This window comes from Petaurus breviceps, unplaced genomic scaffold (genome assembly GCF_028583685.1).
Source record: "Petaurus breviceps papuanus isolate PSGF00001 unplaced genomic scaffold, PetGlider_PUasm1.0 91133, whole genome shotgun sequence".
Taxonomy (NCBI): Eukaryota; Metazoa; Chordata; class Mammalia; order Diprotodontia; family Petauridae; genus Petaurus; species Petaurus breviceps.
Window position 1 is genome coordinate 93,116,158 of NW_027187419.1, and position 27,840 is coordinate 93,143,997.

At 38.0% G+C, this 27,840-nt stretch overlaps 1 protein-coding gene across 3 annotated transcripts in view; it reads left to right on the top strand.

Annotated features, from left to right (window-relative positions):
- CSRNP3 (cysteine and serine rich nuclear protein 3) overlaps positions 1–27,217 on the top strand; it is a 252,559-nt gene extending 225,342 nt beyond the window's left edge. For all 3 annotated transcript variants that reach the window (XM_069079688.1, XM_069079689.1, XM_069079687.1), the window contains 2 exons: positions 20,897–21,193; positions 23,532–27,217. In XM_069079688.1, coding sequence (XP_068935789.1) covers positions 20,897–21,193; positions 23,532–24,578 — 1,344 coding nt within the window. In that variant the 3' untranslated portion in view covers positions 24,579–27,217. The remainder of the gene's footprint in view (positions 1–20,896; positions 21,194–23,531) is intronic.
- The last annotated feature ends 623 nt before the right edge of the window (positions 27,218–27,840 follow it).

A 27,840-nucleotide genomic window follows, 5' to 3' on the forward strand; every position in this document is an offset into this window, starting at 1 on the left:
TCTCTCTCTCTCTCTCTCTCTCTCTCTCTCTCTCTCTCTCTCTCTCTATATATATATATATATATATATATATATATATATATATATATACATACATATATATATAAATAAAAATTGAGGGTGGGGAGAGTACTGTATATTGTCTTTAAATGTTGGGGGGGTAATTTTTCAACATATTTATATTTTAGCATAATTTTTATGGGGTTTGGGGGAAATTATTTTTTGTTTTTTGTTTGTTTAGGGTCAGTCTATTTGCACCAAGGGATATTTTCTTTTGTGGATACAGGGAAAGTAAGTGTTTTAACAAACTAATTAGGATCTGAGGAATATGTTCTCAGATTCTATATTAATGAGCTTGATTTTAATTATGCTTTGGTGTTAGGAATTATTGAGGAATGTTATTTCAGCAGCAAGGAATATATTCTTGGGTATTAAGAAAGTTTGTGTTATGAGATAGATTAATTGTTTAAAAAAACATGTTAAAGCATGTAGGTGTGTAGACACAGCTAATAGGATGCTATATCAAGGTTTATTTACTGAATGTAGCTTATGCTTGTGGTTTCTAGTTTGGCTGATATCTGAATCTGTGGAATGACAGTTTGATTTTAATTATATTCTTTAATTAAGTTGAAATGTTAAATTGAACTGAAGAATAATAACCTCTTAGGGAGTCTATGAATAGCAAGATATACTAAAAGCACCTTTTTCCTAAATTTTGTGTCTTAATTTTTATGTGCCAGTGTTATATCCTGTTTGTGGAGAAATTATATCTTTTAAAATAGAATAAAATTTCCGTGAAGATAGGGACTGTATTTATTGATTTTTGTCATTGTGTTCCCAGTGAATAATACATTTCCCAGAACATAAGATCCCAGATCTAGAGCTATGAGGTACCTGAGACAACACCCCCCATCCCCCTCCCCATTTTCAGATATAAAAATTGAGTTCAGGGGAAGTTATGTGACTTGCCAAAGATCACACATGCAGTAAAAGTCAGGGGCAGGATTTGAACCCAGGTCCTCTCATTTATGTACTGTTGTGTTTTCCATTGTACTCCATGGCCTGATTGTTAAATGGCATAAATACGTGTAAATTGGAAGAAAAGTCATGCCCAAGCTAAATACTGTTAGCCTTGGCAGTTCAATTCACAAATGGGAAGATAGTGCCCAAATAGAATTGATTTGTATTATTTTACCCAGTTGATATTAAAATGAAGTTTTTGTTGTTTAAAAAAAAAAGAAAAAAGAGGTGGGGCAATTGGGTGTTGTTTTGTTGTTGTTGTTTTTTGAGGGGGGAAAGCAAGGCAATTGTGGCTAAGTGACTTGCCCAAGGTCACACAGCTAGTCAAGTGTCAAGTTTCCAAGGTCAGATTTGAACCCATGTCTTCCTGACTCCAGGGCTGGTGCTCTATTCACTGAGCCACCTAGCTGCCCTAATTGCGTGTTATTGTTGTTGGTTTTTACAAACTGATTAATATAATAATAGCATAGCATCTTAATGTTGAATATTTGCAGACTTCCCAATCCCATTCTAAAGGCTAGAAGGAATCTGGCAGTGTTTCATGCTGGTGAGTTAGTTGTAGTCACCTTTATGTGCCAAACAGTAGGCATTCACCTAGGGTGAAATTCAAAGTGTGCAGAGAAGAAAGCTCAGTTCCCAAAACCTCTCTCCTCCTGATGTTTGAAATCCATGGTTAAAGAATCATTCTTTGGAGGGTGTCCTTTGTAAGTATTCTTGGGTACTATGAATAAATTATCCTAGTCACTTTCCTCCTTGACTGGAGAGGCTTGGTCCTTTGGAAGATGGGAGCTCAGGAACCTGGGGGCTCTGGGCAGGACAGAGAGGCAGGGGTGCCAAAGACAACTTGACCTGCTTCACAATCTTGCACAGGACTAGGCCTCTGTAAGTCAGGGAAAGATCTGGAAGCTACCGTGTTTCCCCGATAATAAGACACTGTCTTATTTTTTTTTTTTTTTGGACAGAAAAACACCAGGGGGCTTATTTTCAGGGGAGGGCTTATTTTAATGAACATTGACAGCAATTTTAATAAACAGGTAAATGTGAACAAAAAAAATGTACCTTTATTCAATAATGAATTCAATAAAGAAAAGGATGACGCGCTCACTGCTGCAGCTCTGATTGGATGCAGCTCGGAGCGCGGCGTACGTTTCATGGGGGGGGGGGAGATGGTGCATACAGAGGGTACCATAATGTAGCGTGTAGCACAGGGGATCACCTTCACTACAGTAGCAATCTCAATAGGGCTTATTTTCGGGGGAGGGCTTATTTTAGAGGAATCTTACACAGTAAGGGGAGGGCTTATTTTTGGGATAGGTCTTATTATCGGGGAAACACGGTAGTGAAAACAAAGAGGGTAGAATGTAACTACTAAGTATTTATTAATGCTATATTAGCACATAAACAGTAAATTAACTCCCACAAACTAAAAATATACTACTGAGTGGGGTAGCCTGCACCCTCTGTGAAGACTCCTCAGAATGAGAAGAGAAGGGAACTATCTCAAAGACAGAGACAGACTTTTGTAAGACTGGACAGACCTGAGTCCTGGGTTTCCTAAGAAATTACACAACCTAAGACCCTTCCCCCTTCCGTTGCTGTCAATCAGCCTTAAGCCCTTCAGGAATTTTAGGAATCTCTTAGAGCCCTCCCCCCTTCTTCACTTTGGCAGTTGCCAAATAAGGATAGGTACATTTGGATTGGCTATCCCCTATTTCCTTGTTCCTTATCATTGGAGAAGATTTCGCACTCAGATTGTAAACCTGCTTCCCAGCCAATGGGAGAAGGGACATCGGTGGGAGGGGGTTTGACTTTGTTAAGGTATAAATTCTTGTTCCATCTTCTGTAACATGCCTCATTCTGCTGGTTCATACTGGTGGAAGGGATGCCCTCTTCTCCTGAGAATTGAATAAAACTTCCTGTTCTTTCCTCAAGACATCTCTGACTTAATTTTAAGGAGTAGGGGATTTTTGAGATTCCTGTACCCCACATACTACCTATATACATGTTTTTATATGAAGGAAATTTTCTTTATCTTGGGTAAAGCTTCTCTGATATTTTATAAACATATGTTCCTATTTGCAAATTGGAACTTTATAATAGATAGTTAATACAGATCCAAAGAGAAAAGGAGTTTCTTAATGTTTCTATGTGAGAATTGGACAACTAAAATAATGGGAAAATAAATTGGTTTCCATTCTGAATGTTTCTTATTTATAGCTATGCTCAGCCCTTAATTGTCAGTCATATGTATTAAGGCATGATACTGTATGTTTTCTGCTAATCCATTTGGAGAGTTGAGGTGGGTTTGGAATGTATTTAATTTCTTTTTTTTTAATTAGTCTAGACATTGTCAATAAGCAGTTAATAAAAGAAGCTAATAAAATATTACTTGTTTTTTCTATGTGCTTCTAGAAAAAAAACTCCAACACTGTAGTTTTTAAATTACAATACTGTCTTTTTCCTTCTCTTTAATCAAATTCATTCAAATTTCTTATGCACTTGGCAGTAATCAATGAAGTCATCTCTTCCAAACAAAACTCGTAGATTTCTTCATCTGTACCACATTGTTAGACAAGTGTGTTAGCCTTTCCAAATTTTCTGCTTACCTGTAGGAATATTATTTAAACCTTGTAAAACTAATTAAGCAGCTACTTGAACATTTGAGAAACCTTAGGATCATAAGCATTTCTATGTCCAAAGCAAGGTCTTCTTTGGGGTTCTGTCCTCTTTGTCTCAGAGATTTCATTTCACTTTCAGAGCTCTTGACTACTGTGTAAATGTGAATGACTTTTGACCCTAGATTATTCTTCATCTCAATTCAGATTTCTGAAATGCTTGGATGGCTACTGTGCTTAGAAATTTTATCCCATTCTTCATTAGCTACTAAGATAGCACCCTATGACCTGGTTCTCAGTTATGGATTTTTAGTGAAAACCTTGTTATTACATTTTTCACTCCTTTCTTCTCCACGTGGAAGAGGTGGTCATATCTTACCTTTTCTTTCTGTGCTACATCTTCAACTTTTGCATCTTAGGCTATGTCCTTAAGGCATAGATTACACAGGTAGTGGGACAAATGTTGTTAATGATTTCATAGAACTTGTAGAGCACATATTAGAATGAAAGCCAGACTGTGTTCCTTCTACCCCCAGCCTCTCTTTCAGTCCCTCTTTCCCCACCCACCAACCTCTAGCCTTCGTGTCACTATAGCCTTGGAACCATCCCCATCAGAGTCCCAGAATGCTCCAGGAAACAATAGAAAATTAAACATTGGTTACTATAATTATTGCTTTGACCCATAAACTATTGTTATTTCTAAGGTTTTTTATAGCAATCTTCATTAGCACTATAAAAACTTTGCCTTTATCATAGTTACTTATTTGGTTGGGTAATTCCCGGTTAGTCAAAATATTCAGGAAACAATTAATAATAATGATAATAAATAGGTAGACAGATGAATCAATAAATGAATAAATATGATAGAGACTAAATAACTGGTTTAAAAATATGGGAAATAAAGGAATGACCCCTTACCTCTAGGAGCTTTCATCCTAAATAAGGATGGGGCAAGGACCGATGAAAATATTTGAGGATACAAATAAGGTATGATATTTCAAGCCACAGCAATATACAATTTTGACAAGTGCAGAGAGGGAATTTAAGTACATTAGGAACAGAGTTTGTGAAGGTGGGTAATCATCAATTAAGCAATCAATCAACAAGCATTTATTGAGTGCCTACTAAGTGTCAAGTATGATGCTAGGTACTAGAAACATAAGTACGAAGAATGAAACCACTCTTATTTGGAAGGAACTTACATTCTGACAGAGGCGACTGCATATTTATGTAAGAATTGGCAATAAATATAAGGTGGTTTAATGCAAGGTAGGTATGGCACTAGTAGTTGTTTCTGATCACTAGTGATCAGAAAAGACTTTGAGTAGAAGGGGTATCTTGAAGGAAGTGAAGTATTTCATGAGGATGGTGTATATTCCAGGTTTGGGGCATTGCTAATAGGTACTGAAATGAAAGATGGAGTGCCAGTAGTGAAGAACAGAGAGAATCTAGTTTGACTGTACCTTAGATTGTGGGAAATGGAGTAATGGATTGGGGGCAGTTTGTGGTGAACTGGAATAAGTATTTTATCCTAGAAACAAAAGGAAGCTAATAGGGGTGGCCAGGTGGCTCAGCGAGTAAGAGCGCCAACTCCAGTGTCAGGATGACCTGGAGATCGAATCCGGGCTCAGACACTCAGCACCACACCCAGAAATAACTGGCCGTGTAACCTGGAGCAAGTTACTTAACCCCATTGCTTAAAAAAAAAAAAGGAAGCTAATGGAGTTTACTAAGAGAGTGACATGGTGAAATCTGCCCTTATAGAAAACCACTTTGGCAATTGTGTAGAAGGCACATTGGGGTAGTATAACTTGAATTCAACAGGGCATTTTTCTTTAAAATTCCATGCCTGATCAATTCAGTTAAATTTTGAAAATTGTCTTCCTTCAAAATATAATTAAATAGGGGCTTTTAGGTGGCACAGTGAATAGAGCACTGGCCTTGGAGTCAGGAGGACCTGAGTTCAAATCCAGCCTCAAACACTTGACACACACACAAAAACTAGCCGTGTGACTTTAGGCAAGTCACTTGACCCCAATTGCCCTCCAAAATGCAATATATATGAAACAACTACTAGTGAATTAAACCACCTTATATTTATTGTCAATTCTTACATAAATATGCAGTTGCCTCTGTCAGAATGTGTGTGTGTGTTGTGTGTGTGTGTATGTAATAAGCAATTATGTTCAAATCCTTTTTCTGACACATAAAACCTATATGATTTTTGGCAAAATATTTAATTTCCAGGGCTTCAGTTTCCTGAACTACAAAATAAGAAGGATTAGACTGCATGGCTCCAAAGTCTCTTTCAGGGTCCTCTGCTCTTACATCAGATCATCAATTCCACTCTGAGCAATTGACATTCCTCTTTTAGAGTAGTGGAGTCAGCAAGATTTATTGTGCTGGTCAGCTCTGTAGTGACCTCCTCAGTTTATTAAGTACTGGCAACATCATGAGATGTTTGACTTGTTTAAAGAGAAGAGAAGAAAAAGATAAGAAAAGTTCATTTACCTAATGATTACACAGTCATTATAGTACAGTCAAAAGAGTTTGGTCTTTGAGTTCAGAAATGCTGGCCTTAAGGTTTGACTCTCACTGGCTAAGTGATGCTTAGATAAATCACTTATCTTTTTAAGTCTCGTTTTCTTCATCTGGAACATGGAGTTAATCATGCTGGTACTACTTTCCTCACAGTGTTTTTGGTGGGAGGGAAGATTTTGTAAATCTTAAGATGCTATGGATACATGAGTTGTTATTTAGTACCATAAAATATTGACTTCTTCCTATATGCATGCTTGGTGACATGTAATTTGGCAAATATTTACCTAGAGCATTTGCTATGGGTCCTGAATGCTGATTGAACCATTGTGATATAGTGGCTCAATCTGTGATTTTCTTTTTTTCTTTTTTTTTTAAGCAGTTGGGGTTAAGTAACTTGCCCAATGTTACATGGCCAGTTATTTTTGTGTGGATGTTAAGTATCTGAGGCCAGAACCAATCCCGGGTCCTCCCAACTCTGGGGCTGGCACTCTTACTGAGCCACCTAGCTGCCCCAAAACATTTCTTTTTTTTTTTTTTGAGGGCAATTGGGGTTAAGTGACTTGCCCGAGGTCACATGACTAGTTTTTGTGTTAAGTGTCTGAGACTGGATTTGAGCTCAAGTCCTCCTGACTCCAAGGCTGGTGCTCTATTCACTGTGCCACCTAGCCATCCCTCAATCTGTGATTTTCAGAGTCTAGCTTTTTCTCCTTTGAGAAACTTCCATAATATTTGCCCATCTCTCAACCTATTCTTCATGATATCTCAAAGATTACTAATATTTCTTCTGTGGTCTCATTTATTACTCTAGGATATAATTTGTCAGGATCTGGCAACTTGAAATAATTGAAAGGATTTGGTGCTTTTTAACTATCTCAATTTTTCATTCCCTTTAAACAATGTTTGACCTACCCTTTCCAGTTTTAGGATAATTATTATGTAGACTATATCCTTAATAAAGAAGAAACAAAAGAGAAGCTGAATAGTTCAACTTTCCCTCTTTTATCTCTTAACATTGTACCATGCTCCCTAAGATACAGTCCTATCACTTCCTTGTTCTTCCTTCTCACCCTCTTTCATTAACAGGCATGGCCTACATTGTATTATTTTCATAATTTGTCAGACACTTCCACTCACTGTAACCAGAATTTATATTAACATTAGGAAATCATAGTCTTTGAAATCTACCAAAAAGACTGAATCACAGCTCAATTGTATTTAAAAGATATTTAAAGAGTCGAATAATACTGTGAATCTCTGATCTTATGAATATTCTATTTGCTTTGTCTCATAGCTATTGCTTAATTTATACTGGGTCTTAATAGTTATAAATTGTTATATGTGCCATCTTTCTTGATTCTCCACATCAGCCCTGTGAGACAAGTGGTGTTTTATTATTGTTGTTTTACTTGTAAGGAAACTGAAAGTCTGAGAAGTGAGACATGGTATCTGCATTGAAGAATGTAGTAATAATCATCTCAATTTGCTCCATTCTCCTCAAATAACTTTGGGAATATTGTACTGGATGGCATATAGCAGGAAGGGCCTCAGTAAGCTGGAGAGTTTCCACAACAAGATGACCATGGGAGTGCAGGGTCTACAGATCCTGCCCTGGAAGGATCACTTGAAGGAACTCAGAAAGTTTAGCCAGAAGAATCAAGAAGACCATGATCACTGTCTTGAAATATTTGAAGGGTTATCACATAGTAGAGGGAACACACTAGCTTTCCTTGGCTTTGGAGGACAGAACTGGGACTAGTTGTTGTAAGAAGCAATGAGATAGATTTGGGCTTGATGTAAAGGAAAAGTTTCTAAGAACTAGAGATGAACCAATGTAAAATTGACTGCCTTGGGATTAGTTGGCCTGCCATGAGAGGTCTTACCACAAAGGCAAGATGACTACTTATTGGGTATAATGAAGAGAGAGATATTTTCTAGGTATGGTTCTATGGGACAGTCCCTGAGGTCCTTGCTGATTCAGTCATTAGGTGATTCTGTGACTTGCTGAAGCTCACTCAGCTGTTGGATGGAACTTGCACACAGTCTTCTGTGTTCTTCTTGGGGTCCCTTTCACTTAGACCCATAATTGGGAGGACAGCAGATAGATATCCCCCTAAAAAAGATTTTAGTAATTCTACTTATGTGAACTATGGAATGTTATTTATAACTGTACAAGAAGCATAAATAAACCTCCTTTAATATAAAGAAATAATAAGGGGCAGCTAGGTGGCACAGTAAGTAGAGCACTGGCCCTGGAGTCGGGAGGACCTGAGTTCAAATGTGGCCTCAGACACTTAACACATATTAGCTATGTGACCTTGGATAAGTCACTTACCCCCAATTGCCCTGCCCTCCCTCCTCCAAAAAGCAAAAAATAAATAAATAATTAAGGGACACGTTCCTATCTTATTTAAAAAAAAAAAAAAGAAACAGAAAGAATGAAGCTTTGCTTCCCTCTAGGTCTCTTATAAGGATAAGGTAATTGAAGCCAAAGAGGAGAGCATTGAGTTTGAATGCAGTGATTAGCCACAAAAAGCAACTGTTGTGAAGATAAAATGATATGATGACTATGAAAATATTTGAAGATACCATGCAAAAATAGTTTTTAAAAGTATGAAAGGTCTTGCTTTTATCCACATCCACATATTTGGATATAAATAGCAAATAACAAAGACTGGAATACTGCACAGTGCCTTTCTGTGTAAATCTCCCGGTATATTGATAGCTAAGTAGGCTACAGACACGAATTTTTTCACTTTCCTTTGCCAGTTTTTGAGGAGGAGGTAGAGCATGAAAGGTGAAGTTGATTTTGATCATAACCATGATGGACAAAGATAGAGAGTGTGTGTCTGTTCATAGATAAAAGTTGTTTTAGAAGAAGCAATATAGATGGGCAAGGGTCTAGAACAGTATTTGGCAAGTTGGTTTAGAGATGAGAAAATGTTCTCTTCTCCCCACTCAAATATTTGGCAAGTGAACAGCTTTGTCTCAGACTGAAAAAGTGTAGAATGTATCAATAACACATTGTGATGTTAACCAAAATCTCCATTATTATCCAAAGATGTTTATTTATAAATGCTTTGAAAAGATACTCTTTCACTAAACTTAAGTCAACAGATGTTTACAAAGTTAGGCTTGTGTGCCATACACTGTGCCCAGTGCTAGCAATACAGAGAAAGTCCTTACTGTAATCCAACACCTTATTTAAGTGTGGAGGTTTTCAAAAGCTAGGCGAGTTTGGGGCAAAATTCCCGGTGATTTTTACTATTTTTGATATTGATCCAGCAAAAGACTCTAAATCTGTCATATGAAGACCTGCCTCCATAAATCCAGAGACTCATCCCTAGAATTTTGCTGCTAGTTGATGAAATTTTTGACCATAGCAATTCATTGAATCATTTATGGTAGTGGAGAGGGGCTACAATCTGTACCAGCAGAGGGATTATTCTCCTGAATGATATCACTGATCCCTGAAGTCTTGAAGGCACCAAACAAACAAAATGAATATAAACACAATTCCCACCCTTGATGATTTTACTTCATGTGAAACAATACTTACACATGGGGAAAAAATAAACAAGAACTAAAACAAAAATATGAGGATGAAAGACGAATGATATGTCATATATCATGGCTAAAAACTAAAGACAGCAAAAGAAGAACAGCTGAATGTATATTATTTTTAATTCATTTTTTTCAGGTTCTATTTTCTCTCCCCCCACCCTCCTTCAACTGAGAAAACAAGAAAAACAAAAAGGCCACAAACTTGCATAGTCAAGCAAAGCAAATCACATGCTGATCATAACTCCCCCCGCAAAAAAAGATAGATAGACAGACATGTCTCAAACTGCATTCTGAGTTCATCACCTCTCTATCCGGAATTATGTAGTAAAGTCCTCTGGAATTGTGGTTGGTTGTTGTGTTGATAGGAGTTCCTAATTCTGAAAGCATATTTCTGGAGCTCAGCTTCCCACAGTGTAATGGATGACTTTAGAAATTCAAAAATTTACAAAATATGACCACAATATCATTGTATCACATCAGGAGTATTTCTGTACAATCCTTTCCCTACCCTTCTTCCAAGACTTTCATCTCCTTTATTATTCTCTGTTACTTTCAAGTAACAGAGAATAATAAAACACTATAATAGTCCTCCTGGGGGCAAGAGCAGCTCTAGATGGCATAGAATAGTCCATGTATAAAAGAAAGGCCAAAAACTGGGGGCAGAAGGATCAAGAGGTTGGACGTGCTACACTCCTAAAACCTGAATTATTGTCCTTTGCTATGGGCTATGGGTGATCACATGTGCCGTATCTCTATAGACAAATTATCCTGAGAATCTTCCCAAGTCCCCTCTCCCCCACCACAAGTCTTGTTTTATTTTTGGTAAATATATTGTGGGGAATGGGTTTGAAGGACAGAATTACAGAGACTTAAAAATGCTGTATATTCTGGTGGTATGCATATTGTACTGAGAACCAGAAAACCAAGTGAAACACTTAGATACGAGGAGCCAACAGGTGTATCTATTTATATCTCAACCCATAACTAGTGGTATGAACTTGGACATGTCATTTGATCTCTGTAGGACTCAGCTTTCTCATCAGTAAAACAAGGACTTTGAATAAGATGGTCTCTAGAGTCATTTCTTGCTGTTCCAAAATGTTCTATTTGAACAGTGGTGGGGAGGAGAGGAAAGAGCAGGGAGTAGGGAGAACAGCTAGAGAATAAAGGAAATCACCCAACCTCTATGATTCCATGATGAGTAATAATGCTAATCAAATTAAACAAAACAATTACTAACCCCCAAGGATAAGTCACTAAACAGAAATACAGTTTACAAATTTGATCAATGTTTTTTTCCTTCTCCACAAATATTAGCCAGACTTTCTAGCCAAGCCTTCTGTCTCGATCCTAAAATAATGCATCAAATTCGAAAGATGAGGTATAAGACTGAATATGTAATTGGAAGGAATCAAAAAGAATAGTCCAAAGAATTCTATGTCAAGAGTGGGTGTATAACAGATTGAAACTGTCAGCTGTCCTCATACTAATCTGGAAGGTGTCTTAAGGAGGTGGGATTTCAAGAACTTTAAGTGATAGAAGGAAAAGACCACTTAGCAAGGCTAGAGGGAGATGGGCATTGCCATAATGGAGCACTGCTTTGGAAACAGCTTGGAGGTGGCACTAGATGAGCAGAAGGAATGGTTTGGGGCAAGCTGGTGAAGGACTTTAAAATAAAATTTTCATAATAATGATGATAATAGTTGACACTTGGATAGTGCTTTAAGGCTTTCAGAACATGTTATGTACCTAATTTCATTTGATGCCCCAAATCAATTGAAAACAAAGTTGGGGCATTTATAAAAGTAGAATTATTTTGCAGGGTCAAGGGCAAAGTTAGGAAGCATCCAAAAAAAAAAAACCAAAGTGACAAAAGATGACAGGATCAAAAAGGGGGGGGGAGGGTACTCTACTTAGTTCTAGTGATTATAATTATATAGCATATGTGCAAAAAGAAAACTGGAGCATATTCAGATAGTAAAATGTTTTTGTGTTTAGGGCTTTGTGGATCTAGCGATTTAAATGAAAAGCAGACAAAAGAACAGAATGAGAATGCAGAGTAGTTGAGCAATGATGATAATAACAAAATATGCTATATATTTGAACTTGTAGCCTTGTATTCTTTAAGCACTTTAAAATTAAACATGCTAGATCTCATCCTGCTACTTTTTGAATAAAACTTTGAAGACTGAGACTGCTGAATTTTTAAATTTAATATCAGAAGATACTGGAAAATCATAAAACAATATTCCTTCCATAGTCACTAGAATGTCTAAAGGTTTCTTCTAAATTATCCCAGAGCCTAGAGTCCATTTAATGAGGCATGAAAAGCACCCTGGAACTCTTGTTCATCATTACTCACTTATGCTATACATTTATGGATCACCTTTGCATGAATTACCAATAGATTACTCACCAAGAAGAATAGGCATTTTGATTGGCACTAAAAGTGAGGATGTTACACTTATTATCATCTTCTTCCTTTGGTGACTCATCTTGGAATAGAAATGACCCTGGGTTCTTGAATTCTACACCAACAAAATCCAAGCTCTGACATGTTTTTTGAAAATCCTTTTAAGTACATTCCTAGCAACAAAAAAAGTCTGCTTTCTAGGGAACAGACTCTGGAGAGGCTCACCAGCATTATTCTATACACATGGTGATGAATCCTTTGGACAATGTCAATGAAATGAAGAAATATGTGAAAAATCCCCTTGGGTGGCCCCTTTCTATTCCTGTAATGATGATGTCAGAGTGGTAGGAAAAGAGACAGTGTGTTAAGAATCACACAGTTCTTCAATAAGTAGCATTAAAAATTTTAACCAAAACTAAACAACTCAATCAGCACTAAATTGTAAACACCTCAATAAGCATGCTTTAAAAATGTTGATTGAATGACTAAACAATTATTGTGACTCTAAAAGTGAGATTCTTGCCCAATGACCAATGACTAGCCATCATAACTAAGATTTCAGGATTTGAGGAGGCCGGGGGAGGCAGGGGGTGTAGGGAGGGGGGAGAATCTGTCAAGTTAAATGGGGGAAAAATCACATCTTTATTTTTATTCACCTCTCTCTGAAATTTATCATTTCCTTCAATTATAAAAATTTTTAAAACATTATTCCAAAAAGTGATCCATGGGTTTCAGTAGACCACCAAAGGGATTCATAACAAAAAATGGTTAAGGACCCTAATGTAACATTTTTATAAATGAAATCAGAAACCAGGTAATTATACCCAAAGAGTATATTTATGGAGAGGTATATGGTTGACCAGAATAGACTGCAGCATATTAATAGCAAAGAGTTAATTAATTGCACAGGAGAAGCAACATTAAGGATATTACCAGATTGATGTAAAACTGAAAGGAAAGATCAGTTAGAGTTAGAAGTAACCAGTCCCATACCCCCTTATACTAGGCTAATAGTGAGCTAATTTCAATAACTCTAAAGAGAAGTTCCTAACATATTGGGTGAACCCCTGGTGAGGATTTAGGGAAGGACCTGAACAAGAGTCACCCAGGGTGAGGAGGGGGTGGGTTATGACCTGTACCGTTGAAGGGAAGACTGCATCTATGAGGTCACAGATCTGTTGAATTATCTGTTATCAGAGGATTGTAGGATTTAAAGCTGGACAGGAAATTTGTGATCCATCCCTTATTTTATACTTGAGGAAACTGAGGTATCGGGGACAGGGGTCTAGATAATAAGTTGCCCAGAGTTGCAAAAAGTAATAAAGACCCAAATATGGAGGGCTAATTAATTACTTGTGATGAGAAGTTAAAAATTCCATTTTTCTATTACCATACTTTTCAGTTCAGTGTGTCATTTCAGAGTGCTGGGAATTTGTAAGTGAATAAACTAGTGTTCTTTTGGTATTGAAATCTTTTTTTTTTTTTTGAGGGGGAAAGGCAGGGCAATTGGGGTCAAGTGACTTGCCCAAGGTCACACACTTAGTACGTGTTAAGTGTCTGAGGCGGATTTGAACTCAGGTCCTCCTGACTCCAGGGCTGGTGCTCTATTCACTGCACCACCTAGCCACCCCAAGAATTTACTTTCAAAGCAAGGGAGGTCTTCAGACTCCTCCCTAGGTCTATCAAGGGGCAGGGAAGATCTTAAAATTCCCTTTCTCATTTTAAATGAATGAAAAATCAATGAAGCATGCTTTTTGTTGTTTCAGTTGTGTTGGACTCTTCATGATCCCATTTGGGGTTTTCTCAGCAAAGATCCTGGAGGGATTTTCCATTTCCTTTTCCAGCTCATTTTGCAGATGAGGAAACTAGAGCAAACAGGGTTAAGTGACTTACTCAGTTTCACACAGTAAGTGTCTGAGGTCAGATTTGAACTGAGCTCTTCCTGATTCTTACCCCAGTGTTCTACCCACTGCACCACCTAGCTCCTCTCATTAAGCTTGCTTACAGAGTGTCAAGCATTGTGCTAGGTGCTAGGAATACACCTGCAAAGATCCAACAGGCTTAGCTTTGTCCTCAAGGAATTAACATGATAACAAGGAAAATCAACAATGCTGAACCCTGTATTAGGCATCTATTAAAAGGGGCCCCCAAATAATTTCTTCCTCAATTATGGCTGCAGGGACTAGGATGGAAGCAGGTCTTAGCTGTTTTGTTTTTGGAAAGACACTGCTGCTTCCAAAGCTCTTGGTCTCAGGTCCTAGGATGCATCTATCAGGGTCTGAAAAATAGTAGTGGTCAGGGTGGTGGTGCTGGTTGTTTGATGTGCCATGGAGGGTATGCTATTACATCTCTCTCTCCTTGTGCCTTGATGCTTGGGGGGATAGAGCCAAGATTTTAGGAGATCTCATGTTTAAAGGTAGGTTTTATAACTTACAATTCTACCGGGAAAGTAACTTCAGGAATAAAACTTTGACAATACTATCAATTGTAATGAGAAAGAAAGAGGGAGTTATCTAATTAAATTAGACTCAAATGAATATGCAAGGAACTCTCATAGTTTTGGTAATACCACAACCAGTCCTATCACCCCAAGGAGATTTAAAAAAGTGGAAATGGGACAGCTAGGTGGAGCAGTAAATAGAACACTGGCCCTGGAGTCAGGAGGACCTGAGTTCAAATTTGGCCTTAGGTACTTGGCACACCTACTAGATGTGTGACCTTGGGTAAGTCACTCAACCCCAATTACCTTGCTTTCCTGCCTCAAAAAAGAAAGTGGGAAAGGACTTATATGTGAAAACAAAAACAACTTGTTTTATTGTAGCAAAGAACTGGAAATTAAAGAGGTGCCAACCAACTAGGGAATATGATATATAAATGAAATGCAATACTGCTATGTTTTAAGAAAAAAAACAAGGGGCAGCTAGGTGGCACAATGAATAGAGAACCAGCCCTGGAGTCAGGAGGACCTGAGTTCAAATTTGACCTCAGACACTTAACATTTATTAGCTGTGTGACCTTGGGCAAGTCATTTAACCCCAATTGCCCTGCATTCCCCCCTCCAAAAAGAGCTAAAAGAAAGAAAAAAACAAACAAACAAAAAAAAACAAAAGGAACCATTTTAGAGAAACCTGGGAAGATTTACATGAAATTGTTGAGATTTGGGGTTTAGGGGTGCTTGAGACCCCAAAATACCAGGTCCTGCCAAATGAATTCAGCTAGAGCCTCTCTCAGCCAAAGAAAAGTTAATTAAAAATTCACCCTAATGGGTAGACTCTCAAGGAGCCTAAGTATATGTGACTCAGTCAGTATTTTGGACAAGCAGGCCAGAATAATCTGATACAGAGTGAGTCTGAACTAGATTAATCTCAGTCCCTTCATGGAGGCAAGATGGATCTTATATACAGAGAGGTTGTGGGCAGCATCTAGGGGTGATCTAGAGGAGGGGTTTGGGGAGGGTCTTGAGCAACTGAGGTCAGACTCCAGGAATGGGATTAAGGGTGGGAAATAGCTGAAGGCTACCTGGAGATGACAGACAATGGAGGGCTAGGCTAGTTTAAGGGTAACAGGTTTGGGTACAGGTATTTTGACAGGATCAAGGGTAAAAGTAACAGCACAATGGATGGCTGGGTTAAGTTAAGTGTAAGGAGTTTTGGGCCTAAGATAATGAAAGGCTTATGGCCTCAGGCAAATACCTCATCAAGTGGGAAGATTCAATCAGAGTTTAAGGGGTTTCCCAGAGCCTGTGTCCCATCAAAATGACATAGAATCAACTGAGCAGAATCAGGAGAAATATTTATATAACATTGTAAATACAAACAATTTTGAAGTCCTTAAGAACTCTGATCAATGCAGTGACCAATAGCGATTCCAGAGGACCCAGTGACATAAGATACTACTCATCTCCTGACTCAGGATGCAGAATGAAGCATATATTTTTAGACACTGCCAACTTGGACATCTGTTTTGCTTGACTATGCATATTTATTATCGGGTTTTGTAATAGGAGGTGGAGGAGGAAGAGCAAGTAAATTTTTGTTAACTGAGAAAGAGTAATGAAGGTAATTTTAAAATAGGACAATAAATTTGTTTAAAAAGAAAGATATGCAAGGAACTCATTGACCAATTCAGATTTTTAAAAACATGTACTATATAACCTATACCAATTTGCTTACCAAAATTTTAAGGAGGGGGAGGGAAAAAATTTGGGATTCAAATTTTTTTTAAATGAGTGTTAAAAATCATCTTTACATATAATTGGAAAAAATAAAATAAAACATATGTACATAAGATGGAAATAAGTACAAGTAACTTAGAATGAATACAAATGGGTGGCATGGCACTGTAAAAATGCCAGGAACATTAAATCCTAGATGGAACTTAGATTTATGATGAATAATAAGGACAACAAAAATGCCCTTTAGATACATTAAGGATAATAGAAAGATTTCCTTTTTTAAAGGATAATTGAACTTTTGCACTGATGGGATAAGATAATGATAATAGCTGATAAGAGAGGTGGCAGAACTATTCAACACCTATTTTTGGTGTCATGTGGAAGAGGGAGGAAACTGGCTTTACTTGCTACCCCGTGTTTCCTCGATTAATAAGACCTATCCCGAAAATAAGCCCTCCCCTTACTGTGTAAGATTCCTCTAAAATAAGCCCTATTGAGATTGCTACTGTAGTGAAGGTGATCCCCTGCACTACACGCTACATTACGGTACCCTCTGTATGCACCGTCCCCCCGCCATGAAACGCACACCACACTCCGAGCTGCATCCAATCAGAGCTGCAGCAGTAAGCGCGTCATCCTGTTCTTCCCCAGTGATTTGCTTATTGAATAAAGGTACATTTTTTTGTTCACATTTACCTGTTTATTAAAATTGCTGTCAATGTTCATTAAAATAAGCCCTCCCCTGAAAATAAGCCCTCTGGTGTTTTTCTGTCCAAAAAAAATAAGAAGACAGTGTCTTATTATCGGGGAAACACGGTAGCAGTGGATAGAAGTTTCAGAGCAGCAGAATTCAGCTGAATGTAAGGGGAAAATCCCCAACCACTGGAAATCCCTCCAAGTGGAATGGTGGCTAGACTTGGTAGATCATAAATTTCTTACCACCAGAGGTTTTTGACCAGAGACTAAATGACCTTTGTGGGGGTATTCTAGAACTGGGGTACAAATTGGATTAGATAATTTCTGAGATTCCTTCCAATTGTGTGATATTATCATTCTGTAATTTTATAAATTTGGAATATGAGCATATATTTAAACTATGTTCTATTGCAATGAGAATACCTTTGATAAATTTCTTAATTTTGCTATGATATTGACTTTTTAAAAAATTCCATACTAATGAAACTTCATATTAATTTTACACATGAGGCCTGGTTTCAAAGTTCCGGGTTCAAGTCCCTTCTGTAACACTTTGGCCATGTGACCTTATTGTAGCAAAGAACTGGAAATTAAAGGGATGCATTCAAAGCATTCAAACCCTTACTGCTCTAGGCAGCTCTAAGGCCATAAATTGCAAAAAAGATGTTTGTTTACCTTTATTGGTAAAGAAGGGTTCCTCACCTGGGAGTTTCCTATATCAAGGAAATCATAGGTCCAGGCTGTATCCTTATTAATTGACAACTTTTACTACCACAGAAATTGATGTTCTGTTCTATACTTCCTAATCTTTTGGTATGAGGATCCTTACCACCACCACCCCCCCAAAAAAAAATCTTAGTTTAAGCTCTTAAATTTAAAAAGTTTAAGAGATATGGTTTCTGTGTAATTAATCATTTCATTAATAATGCTAGCATTTTATTAATAAAAGGAATGGTGATTTTGATGGGGTACAGGTTCTGGGAGCCCCCTTGGATCTTCCCACTTGATGAGGCATATCCCTGGGCCCAAATCTTTGTTACTCTTAACCTAGCCTAGCCCTCCATTGTCCAGCTACTTCCTACACTTGATCCTATCAAAATATCTATACCCAAATTTGTTACCCTTAAACTAGCCTAGCCCTCCATTGTCTGTCATCTCCAGGTAGCCTTCAGCTATTTCCCACCCTTAATCCCATTCCTGGAGTCTGACGTCAGTTCCTCAAGATCCTCCTTAGACCCCTCCTCAACACCCTCTCCACACCCTCCTCTAGACCCTAGATCCCTCCCACAGTGTCTCTGTATATAAGATCCATCTTGCCTCCATGCAGGGGCTGATGTTCAATCTAGTGCAGACTCCCTGTGTCAGATTGTTCTGGCCCACTTATCAACACAAGGGTCACAAATACTTAAGCTCCTATTAAGAGTCTACCTATTATGGCAAATCTTTAATAAACTTTGTCTTACTTTGGCTGAGAGAAGGCTTAACTCAAATTCATTTGGCAGGACCTGGCATGTGGGTATTTTGGGGTCTCAAGCAACCCTAAACCCCAAACCTCAACAATTTGACCATACCTCTGTGGCCAAAGAGGACTCATGCTAGTGGGCTCACAGTTTATATGCCCTTGGAAGAGTGGGTATTCCTGAGGATGACAATCAACTCTGATTGGTTAACAATTAATGAAAGAATGAGAGGTCGACCCAGGTTGGGGGAATATTTCCTTGATTATGTCATTTACTTCTAAATTGCCCAGCCTTGGGCAATCTAATCAAAGAATTTATCACCACCCAAACCTGAGTAGAACACAAAGGGCAGGAATTCACTGAGATAAAATGGTCTAGGTGTGGTAAATTCCTGGCAGAGTTCAGTAACATCCTTCAAAGGCTGGGCTTTGAACAAGGAAATGAGGACTTCAGAAATGTTCTCCCAGAGGGTGGCTAGGTAGTGCAGTAAACAGAGCACCAGCCCTGGAGTCAGGAGGACCTGAGTTCAAATGTGGCGGAAGACAACTTAACACAAAACTAGCCATGTGACCTTGGGCAAGTCACTTAACCCCATTGCCCTACCTTCCCCCCTCCAAAAAGCAAAAAGAAAGATCTAAAAAAAATTTTTTAGAAGAAGAAATGTTCTCCCCAAATCATTGATTACTAATAATTATTTCTCTCAAAGAAAATGAATGGGGTGGCTGGGTGGTGCCGTGAATAGAGCAACAACCCTGGAGTCAGGAGGACCTGAGTTCAAATCTGGACTCAGATATTTGACACTGACTAGCCATGTGACCTTGGGCAAATCACTTAACCCCAATTGCCCTGCCTTACCCTCTCCAAAAAAAAAAAAAATGAATGGCAAAAACTAGATACCAAAGCTATAGACTTTTAATAGGTTGGGTATAAACATGAGAACAATTTGAAGGATAAAAATAAAAGTCAAGGAAGAGAGTGAAGAACAATTAGGAGCCAGCAAAGCACCACAAACAGGTAATGCAGACAAAATCATAAAGACCACTGCAGAAAGATCCAGAGGATTTCTGAGAATGAACAAAGATCATTAAATGACACTAGATAGGGGAGGCTAGGTGGCACAGTGAATAGAGCATTAACTCTGGAGTCAGGAGGACTTGAGTTCAAATCCAGCCTCAGACATTTAACACTTACTAGCTGTGTGACCTTGGGCAAGTCCCTGCCTTCCCCCCTCCAAAAAAGCAAAATAATTATAATAATAAAAATAAATGACATTAGAGAAATGCGTGACTGAGATTTTCTGTAATTTATTAGTTAGCAATTGCTGGGATGTCTTTGTTTAGTGTTCTTCCAAGCTTCCATCTGTGTGTTTTATCTTCCTGAGGGCAGAGGCCAATGTTTGCTTTGTTTCCTCCCCTACAAAGGGCAGGAGTTTCTTTATAAATACAGTTGACTGGTCAACATTTTTCTGTGAAGGAGAATGTCAAAGAGTAATAAAAGTCTTAAAAGACAACTGTTTTTGCAATCAAAAACTATTATGGAAATTATAATTAATGAAGTTTACTAACAAATGAAAATGACTAAATAAAGAGGCTGAGAATGATTGTGTATGAAAGTGTTATGTGTAAAATAGATCCTTTGGCATTTTTTAGCAGTAAGTGTGCATAAATTTGAACTGTTCTTTCAAGAACAGCTTTTCTTGCTTGGTTCTATTTCAGGCTAAGCTTTTAAACAGTTCCCTTCTTTTTCTCTATCAGTGTACTCAGAATCTCCTCATTTCTTCCTATCAGAGTTCTCAGCCCATCAATGTTCTGGTCAGTTAGTTGTGTCTGAGATTCTGAAACCACAATGCAGTAGAACTTTATTTTCTGGAATATATCTTTTCTGGGAGCCCAGTATTCAGTGTCATGGTTTCAAGGACAGTGTGTTTGCTGACTTAGCTTGAGATGACTTCCATTAAGATGCTCTCACCTCTGTCTGTACAAGGGTATATTTATTCTAACATCAGAGCTACCCACTACAAACCAGGTCCCAAAATGACATTAACGGATGGATGTTGATAACCCTTCACCTTCCTCACAAAGCATGAGCAATAGGTTTTAAGAACTCCTCAACTGCTGACATCAGGAAGTTCACAGTTCTAATTATTGTTATCAGAGTGTCTAAAAGACTATAATTTTATAGTTTTAATTTTTTTTCTGGCTTAAGAAAAAGAATGACTGCTAAACTATTTCTGTCTATGGGGGAAAAACATTTTGCTATGATTCTTTTAGGTTATACATATCAGGTGGTATAGAATAGTTAGTAGCACTCAATTTGGAGAGAAAATGGTACTAGACTTGCCAAATACACATGATAAAAGTGTGGACTGCAGGAATGAAATGAGCTAAGCCTCTTGTTTACTCTTCTGTGCTCCTAGATGACTAAAAATGGTACCGTAGAATCCGAAGAAGCCAGCACTCTTACATTAGATGACATTTCGGATGATGATATTGATTTAGACAACACGGAGGTAGACGAATACTTCTTCCTGCAACCTCTGCCAACAAAGAAACGTAGGGCGCTGCTTCGAGCCTCCGGAGTGAAAAAGATTGATGTGGAAGAAAAACATGAGCTGCGGGCCATTCGCCTATCAAGAGAGGATTGTGGTTGTGACTGTAGAGTATTCTGTGATCCAGAAACTTGTACTTGCAGCCTTGCGGGTATCAAGTGCCAGGTAAAGATCTGTTCAGCAGGGACTTGGAAGTAAAGAGATTAGAAACCCACCACTAAACAGGCAATTGTATCATGTGGAATGAATCGCCAGATGTAGGAGGAACTTGCACCAATAGACACTCAAGGGCAGGGACTCTGGTGTGAAGGTGATAGATGAGATTAAGGCACACATAGTAACTGTGGACACCTGGGAGACCTATTTATATGGAATATGTCTCTAAGTGTGCAATACACCTTGTGGGAAAATTTAGATTACATTTGCCAGTGGTTGCATTATAATTTACAGCACCTAAGAGTTTCTCTTGGTGTCTAAACAGTAGCCTGAGAGAAGATAATAGCAATCCTGATCCTTTAAGTTTCTAAATAACATATGAGACAGCATGGTGTAGTGGATAGAGGGCTAGACTTGAATTGGAATCCTATATCTGATACTTTCTAGCAAAATGACCTGGACAAGTTGCTTAATTTCTGTGGGCCTCTGTTTCCTCATTTGTAAAATGAGAGTGCTTACCAACGATCCTTTGAGCCTCTGATTCTGCTATTAATGAGTCTGGTTGCCTACCATTCCATGTAGTATGCAAATGATATTTAATTAAAGCTGCTGTATTTTCATGAAAAGAATACTGGACTTAAGAGTCAGCAAACCTGGATTTTGGTTCAGCCTTTGTCACTGTGTAGATGACCTAGGATTTGTTCCTTTCATTGGTAAAAAAAAAAAAAAAAGAACACTGAAATAGATGCCATCCAGCTCTGTCATTTTCTGTTACTTTCTGTGATTATTTAACTGTCAATTTCCTGAGGAACCTTGGCTTCCCCAATAGGGAAGTTCACCCCGGCAGTAATGTGAGGGTAGTTGCAATACTCTGAGCCTACATCCCCCCTTCAATCAATAAAAGATAACTCTTAATGCTGCCTAAGGGATACAGAGGAGAAACCTAGATGTGGGAGAAAAAATGGGCAACAAAAACAGATTTACTGGTAGAAGTTATTTTGGTTTTTACTGTAGCAGAATGACAGCAAAGGAACTTGTTGCCCTTCCCTTTCTCCCAAAAGAACTTAAAAATGTCTCCCACTGCTGTGATTCCTGCCTTCTCATCCCACCACAGGTGAGGTAATGGCAAACAGGTCCACATATTATCATTTCTTCTGCTCTCTGGAAAGCTGAAGTGAAATAATGGAACCTTGTCAGTAAATATATTGAGTTCCTGGGTTCTAGTTTACTCATCTGTCAAATGGGGGAGTTGGACTAGCTGGCCTCTGAGGACCTTTGCAGTTCTAGGACAATGATTGTTGATATGTAAAAACAAGAAAAAATAAATTTAAAAAGAGGATTTATAATCAAATAAAGTCTTAGGTCTTGAAGAATTGAGTTGTGGCATTTGATGTTTGAGTACTCACAGTGTACTGATGACTACCTAAAAATTTTGGGAAGTTAAGTAGAAAAATCCTTGGCTTTGAGGTGCTTTGCAATGTAATAGGGGTCAAATGGTAGAGAGAGAAAACAAAAACAAAGAAGTACATGGGATGGCAACACGAATACACACAACTACAAGTAGAACTATGTAGATACACACAAGGACTGAGGATTTAGAAATGGAGGAAGAAAACCAAGGGAAGACTATTGGGATGAATGGAATCAAGCGATGTTCAGAGGCAGGGAAAAAGGGGAAAGAGTATGTGCCAAACAAGGGGGCTGGCATGTTCTGATGAATCAGAAGAGTGAGAAAGGCTGTATGAGGCAAAGAGCACTTAGAGAAAGAATGGAAAGCATTAAATAGAAAGGATGATAGGGAAACATTAGGAGCAGAGTGGGTGCCTGTTGTTTGGGAACTGGCTAATCAGACTGATAGATATTTAATGGAATGTTATAAGAAATTACAAAAAGGAAGAACTCAGAGAAACCAAGGAAGGTGGATATGAAACGGTGCAAAGCACAATAAGCAGAACCCAAAGGATAATACATGAGAACTACAATAATGTAAACAAAAAGAATACTGAAAGGAAGCCAAATTCTGAGTCTTGATCTTGATACCAAAGAACAGGTGATAAACATACTTTTCTCCTCTAAGCAGAGATTAATGTGAGGTGGGTCATTCTTTAGATTGTAAGCAGTTTTCATTTTAGAGTAAGCCATGAATTCTGAAGTAATTGCTACTAGAACAAAAAAAAAAACTGATTTCATTCACTTTTTAAAAATTGAGTTCCGGTTTGCTAATCACCTGCTTTGGTGTCATTTAAATTTCCTGAATCAAAACTCACATTCAATCATAGAAAAGACCCCAGTTGTTGTTTTGCTTGTTACATATTTATAATGTGTTCTCTCTTTTTTTTTTTTAAAGGTGGATCGAATGTCTTTCCCATGTGGTTGCACTAAAGAGGGATGTAGTAATACAGCAGGTAGGATTGAATTTAATCCTATCCGAGTCCGGACTCACTTTTTGCACACAATAATGAAACTGGAATTGGAGAAAAATCGAGAGCAGCAAATTCCAGCACTGAATGGCTGCCACAGTGAGATAAATGCTCACACTAGTTCTATGGGCCCTGCTGGTCACCCTGTGGAATATTCAATTGCAGAGAATTTTGAGATTGAAACAGAACCCCAAACAACAGTGATGCATTTGCAGTCTGCAGAGGAATTGGATTGCCAAGGGGAGGATGAAGAAGAGGAAGAAGATGGGAGTAGCTTTTGTAGTGGAGTTACAGATTCTAGCACTCAAAGTCTAGCGCCAAGTGAATCAGATGAAGAGGAAGAGGAGGAAGAAGAAGAGGAGGAAGATGAGGAAGATGAGAAAAGAGATCATTTTGTGGAAGGCTTGGGCGCCCATGCCGAAGTGGTGCCTCTTCCTTCAGTTCTCTGCTACTCTGATGGCACTACAGTACATGAAAGTCACTCTAAAAATGCCTCTTTTTACACTAGCTCTTCAACTTTATATTACCAAATAGACAACCATGCCCCAGGCACCACGAATCAAATTCCTGAGAACTATTCTGAAAGAGATACTGTTAAAAATGGTACCCTTTCTCTGGTGCCTTATAGCATGACATCAGAGCAGTTTGTTGACTATGCCCGACAAACAGAAGAGAGCTATGGTAGCTCCCATTACCCAACTGCAAACCCCTCTGTAATAGTCTGCTGCTCTTCATCAGAAAATGATAGCCATGTGCCATGTAATAGCTTATATCCCGAACACAGGCCAAACCACCCTCAAGTGGAATTTCACTCTTATTTGAAAGGTCCCTCCCCAGAGAGATACGTTTCTGCTTTGAATGGCGACAGCCACATAGTCGAGCATCCTGCTGAAAGTTCCTTAAGCCTTTCAGAAAAGAGCAGATTGCACGAAGAATGCATCAAGTCATCGGTGATTGAGACCGTCCCCGTGTAGTAGGTTAAGTTGTCCCAAAGCCACCTTCCTATATTTAAATGCACTGTAATTTAATTGGATTTCCTAGACTCAGCATTCTTTTAAACCATGGACCAAGAAAACGTGGACTATGGTTAACGTTCCAGATGCTTTTGTTTCTTCTTTCTAGCTTTTGGGACAGTGGCATTGCACAAATACAAGTTCATACAAGGATTTTGAAATAAATCAGACGTTTTTGATAAAAAAAAAAAAAGAGCTAAATTTGAAAATGCATATTTCAGTCACTGACCCATCAAACTCTGTGAAACCTGCCAACCTGTATAGATCAAAGCTCCAAGTTTTTTGATTATCGGGCCTGTGCAAGATTATTAACTAATACTTGGAAATGATCAGATTTAGAGTCCTAATTTTCAATCTATCTCAAGTTGATGGTGACTTTTTAATGTAAAAGTAATTATTGTAAGAAAAAGATTTAATTGTTCATATGTATTTTATTTATGGTAGTTTAGCAGATCATGTTTTGATGGAAATTAACCTATGTTCATTTAAACTTAAGAGCCACACCAGAGCATGCCCACATGGATTGCATTTAGCGTTCCATCTACATTTCTATGAACATTACTAATACGATCTGCAGATACTTTCTTAAAGGTGAACTAGGCCTATTTTTGCTATTTTGAACAAATAAATGAATCTATTTGTGCAGGTCCATACACAATTTTCTCTAAAGGTAAGGGTTAGGACAATCCTCCTGCTAGGGTCTGGATCAGTGCCTTCCCATAATTAGTTCCAGGGAAGGAGGTAAAAGGAATTGCCACTTTAGAAACAAAAACAATATAAAAATGGCATTGTCTTTGTTCTTAGCTTGTCTAGTAGCACCTTTGAGCCCTATGCCCCCACGTGGAAATGCACTTTAGTGCCCTTGGCAGTACCTGCTAAGGTGTAGGGACTGTGAAAATTTTAGGGGGTTAGTGGCTGGGATAGAAAGTTGTAATTATCGTGGGGTTTATATGATACACTAGTCTTAAAATAATATTTTTTGTGAAAGAACAAATAAAGGTTTTCCTCAACCAGTTTGGGAATCTAAATCAGAAGACAATAAGAGCAGAGTTATAATGCTGTCAGGTTATAGGAAGCATGAAATGGACATGGATGGAGCAAGCAGATTTTTTTTCTACAAAAAGACCAATCTTTGCAAACTAGATGTATAGAAAGATTTCAATTTTGTAATTAACAGTTTGACTAGGGGCCATCACCCAAATATTCAACTAGGCCTTAAGTTTCTGAAGCATTATGAATTTCTCTTGCCTGGGACAATTAGCAGGAAAATCCAGAATGCATTATTTGCATTCTCATTACCTCATGTTCCCTTAACTTATTAAAGGAACAGACACATGGAATCTAAAACATGCACTCCTGGCCTTTAGATTATCTGCACTTGGTTTGCTGGAGAAGGATTTCTAGGATCCCCTTTTTTCTGTAAATTGACTTAGGTAACTAAATAGCGTGCACTACCTTTCTTTCAATGCAATATGACACTTCACCTGTTTCAGTATTTTGTCCTATTGATATGAAGTATCATATGTTGTATGTCGGTTTAAAATGTAGATTTGCCTTGCTGTTCAATGACTGCATTGCTTCTTAATTTTTATGTCTTTCAGACTTAGGTGTTTAAGGATATGGATTTAAGCATATTGTAGAATTTCGTCTCTGTAGATTTCATTCAGTAGCTCTCAAATATGCTTGAATTTCATTGGAAAACCCTTTCTAAAAGTTGTTGAGGAAGGGAAGGGTTAGGTAATTTGTTCACTTGGCAGCTAGTTCTTTGATAATTAAATTATTTCTTCCTCTTCCCCACTCATTGCCCATACTACCCCTCTCCACAAACACACCCTGGCCTAAACAGGTAGGCATTTCTCTCAGTGTCAAAGGACCTTTGGATTTCTTTCCCAGACAGGAAAGTAAGGTGGGTTAGTGGTATCCCTTTAATAATCAATCTAAACCATTAGACTTCATATTTTTATGGTATCCATTAAATATATTTGATGAGGTTTCAGATCATAGTGACCAATATCTTTGTTTTCTCTCCATAGTAAGAATCTAAAGAGAGTACTTCCCAGGAGAAAATGAAAGGGGTCCCTCCAAAGCAAGGGTTCCTCAAAACACAGTATAGAAAAGAAGCATATTTAATGTATTTGTGGAACTGTTAAATATACTTTCTAATCTAAAAAAAAAAAAGAAAGATCTTGAAATGTCCACAGTACAACAGCCTAGGACTAGTCTTTTGAAAGAGCCATAAAGGAGATATGTGTTCTGTGATCTGTGACAGGGTTGAAGGACAAAAGAAGGTTTGGCTTCTCACCTGAGAGCTATTTTAGGACCATTTGATTTAGTGAGAGTTAACTTTCTGAGGCAGCAACCACATCTGATGATTTTACCCTTATCAAGGATAACTGGCTTCTCTCTGAGCTTTGCTTCCAAAGTGATCCCTAACCCAGCAGCTGCTTATTCTCATAGGTAATCAGAGGAGAGTATGCAATGACCCTGCATATAGGCAAGAGAATTATGCCTTCCTAGTTCTCCACCAGATTTTCCAGATTTTCACTATCCATCCCCACTCTACCCCATATCCCCCCCCTAAAAAAAACAAAACCCAACAACACATACACTAGCAGCTTCCTGCCACTTTTTTTTCCTCCTTTTCCTTTTCCTCCCTCAAAGAATGTACCAGGTGTCAGATATATGACTGGTAATATGCAGAGGCATACTTTGTCCTTAAATTTTAATTGGATCTCATGGTCTGAAAAATATGGTAATTTTTTATGTGGACTAGCATTTTTGGAAACATATGATCAAAGATATATATATAGAGAGAGATGGTTATATATATAGATACACATGCTAATATGTATATATGACATACAGATAATACACATGTATATATATACACAAATATATATGCTTGTATATCTGTATATCATCTCTATATATGTATGTGTATGTATCATTGGGTCTATTTCTATTTTGCTCTTTTTCTGAGCAAAGTTAATGGAGTGCAGAATCAATCCCCTTGTTTTTCCCCCCATCAATAATTCCTTTATTCAACAATAACTGCCTACATGCCAAGAAAGTTAAATATTTCTTCAGAAGTTTAAAAGGGGATGGGGGGAATGGGGCATCAAGTAGGAGCCAGCCAATTGGAATATATTTGTAAGGTCCTTAGTACTGAGACTCAATAACCTGACCAGCATCTGTTGTATTGCCTCAACAACTGTTTTTCAGT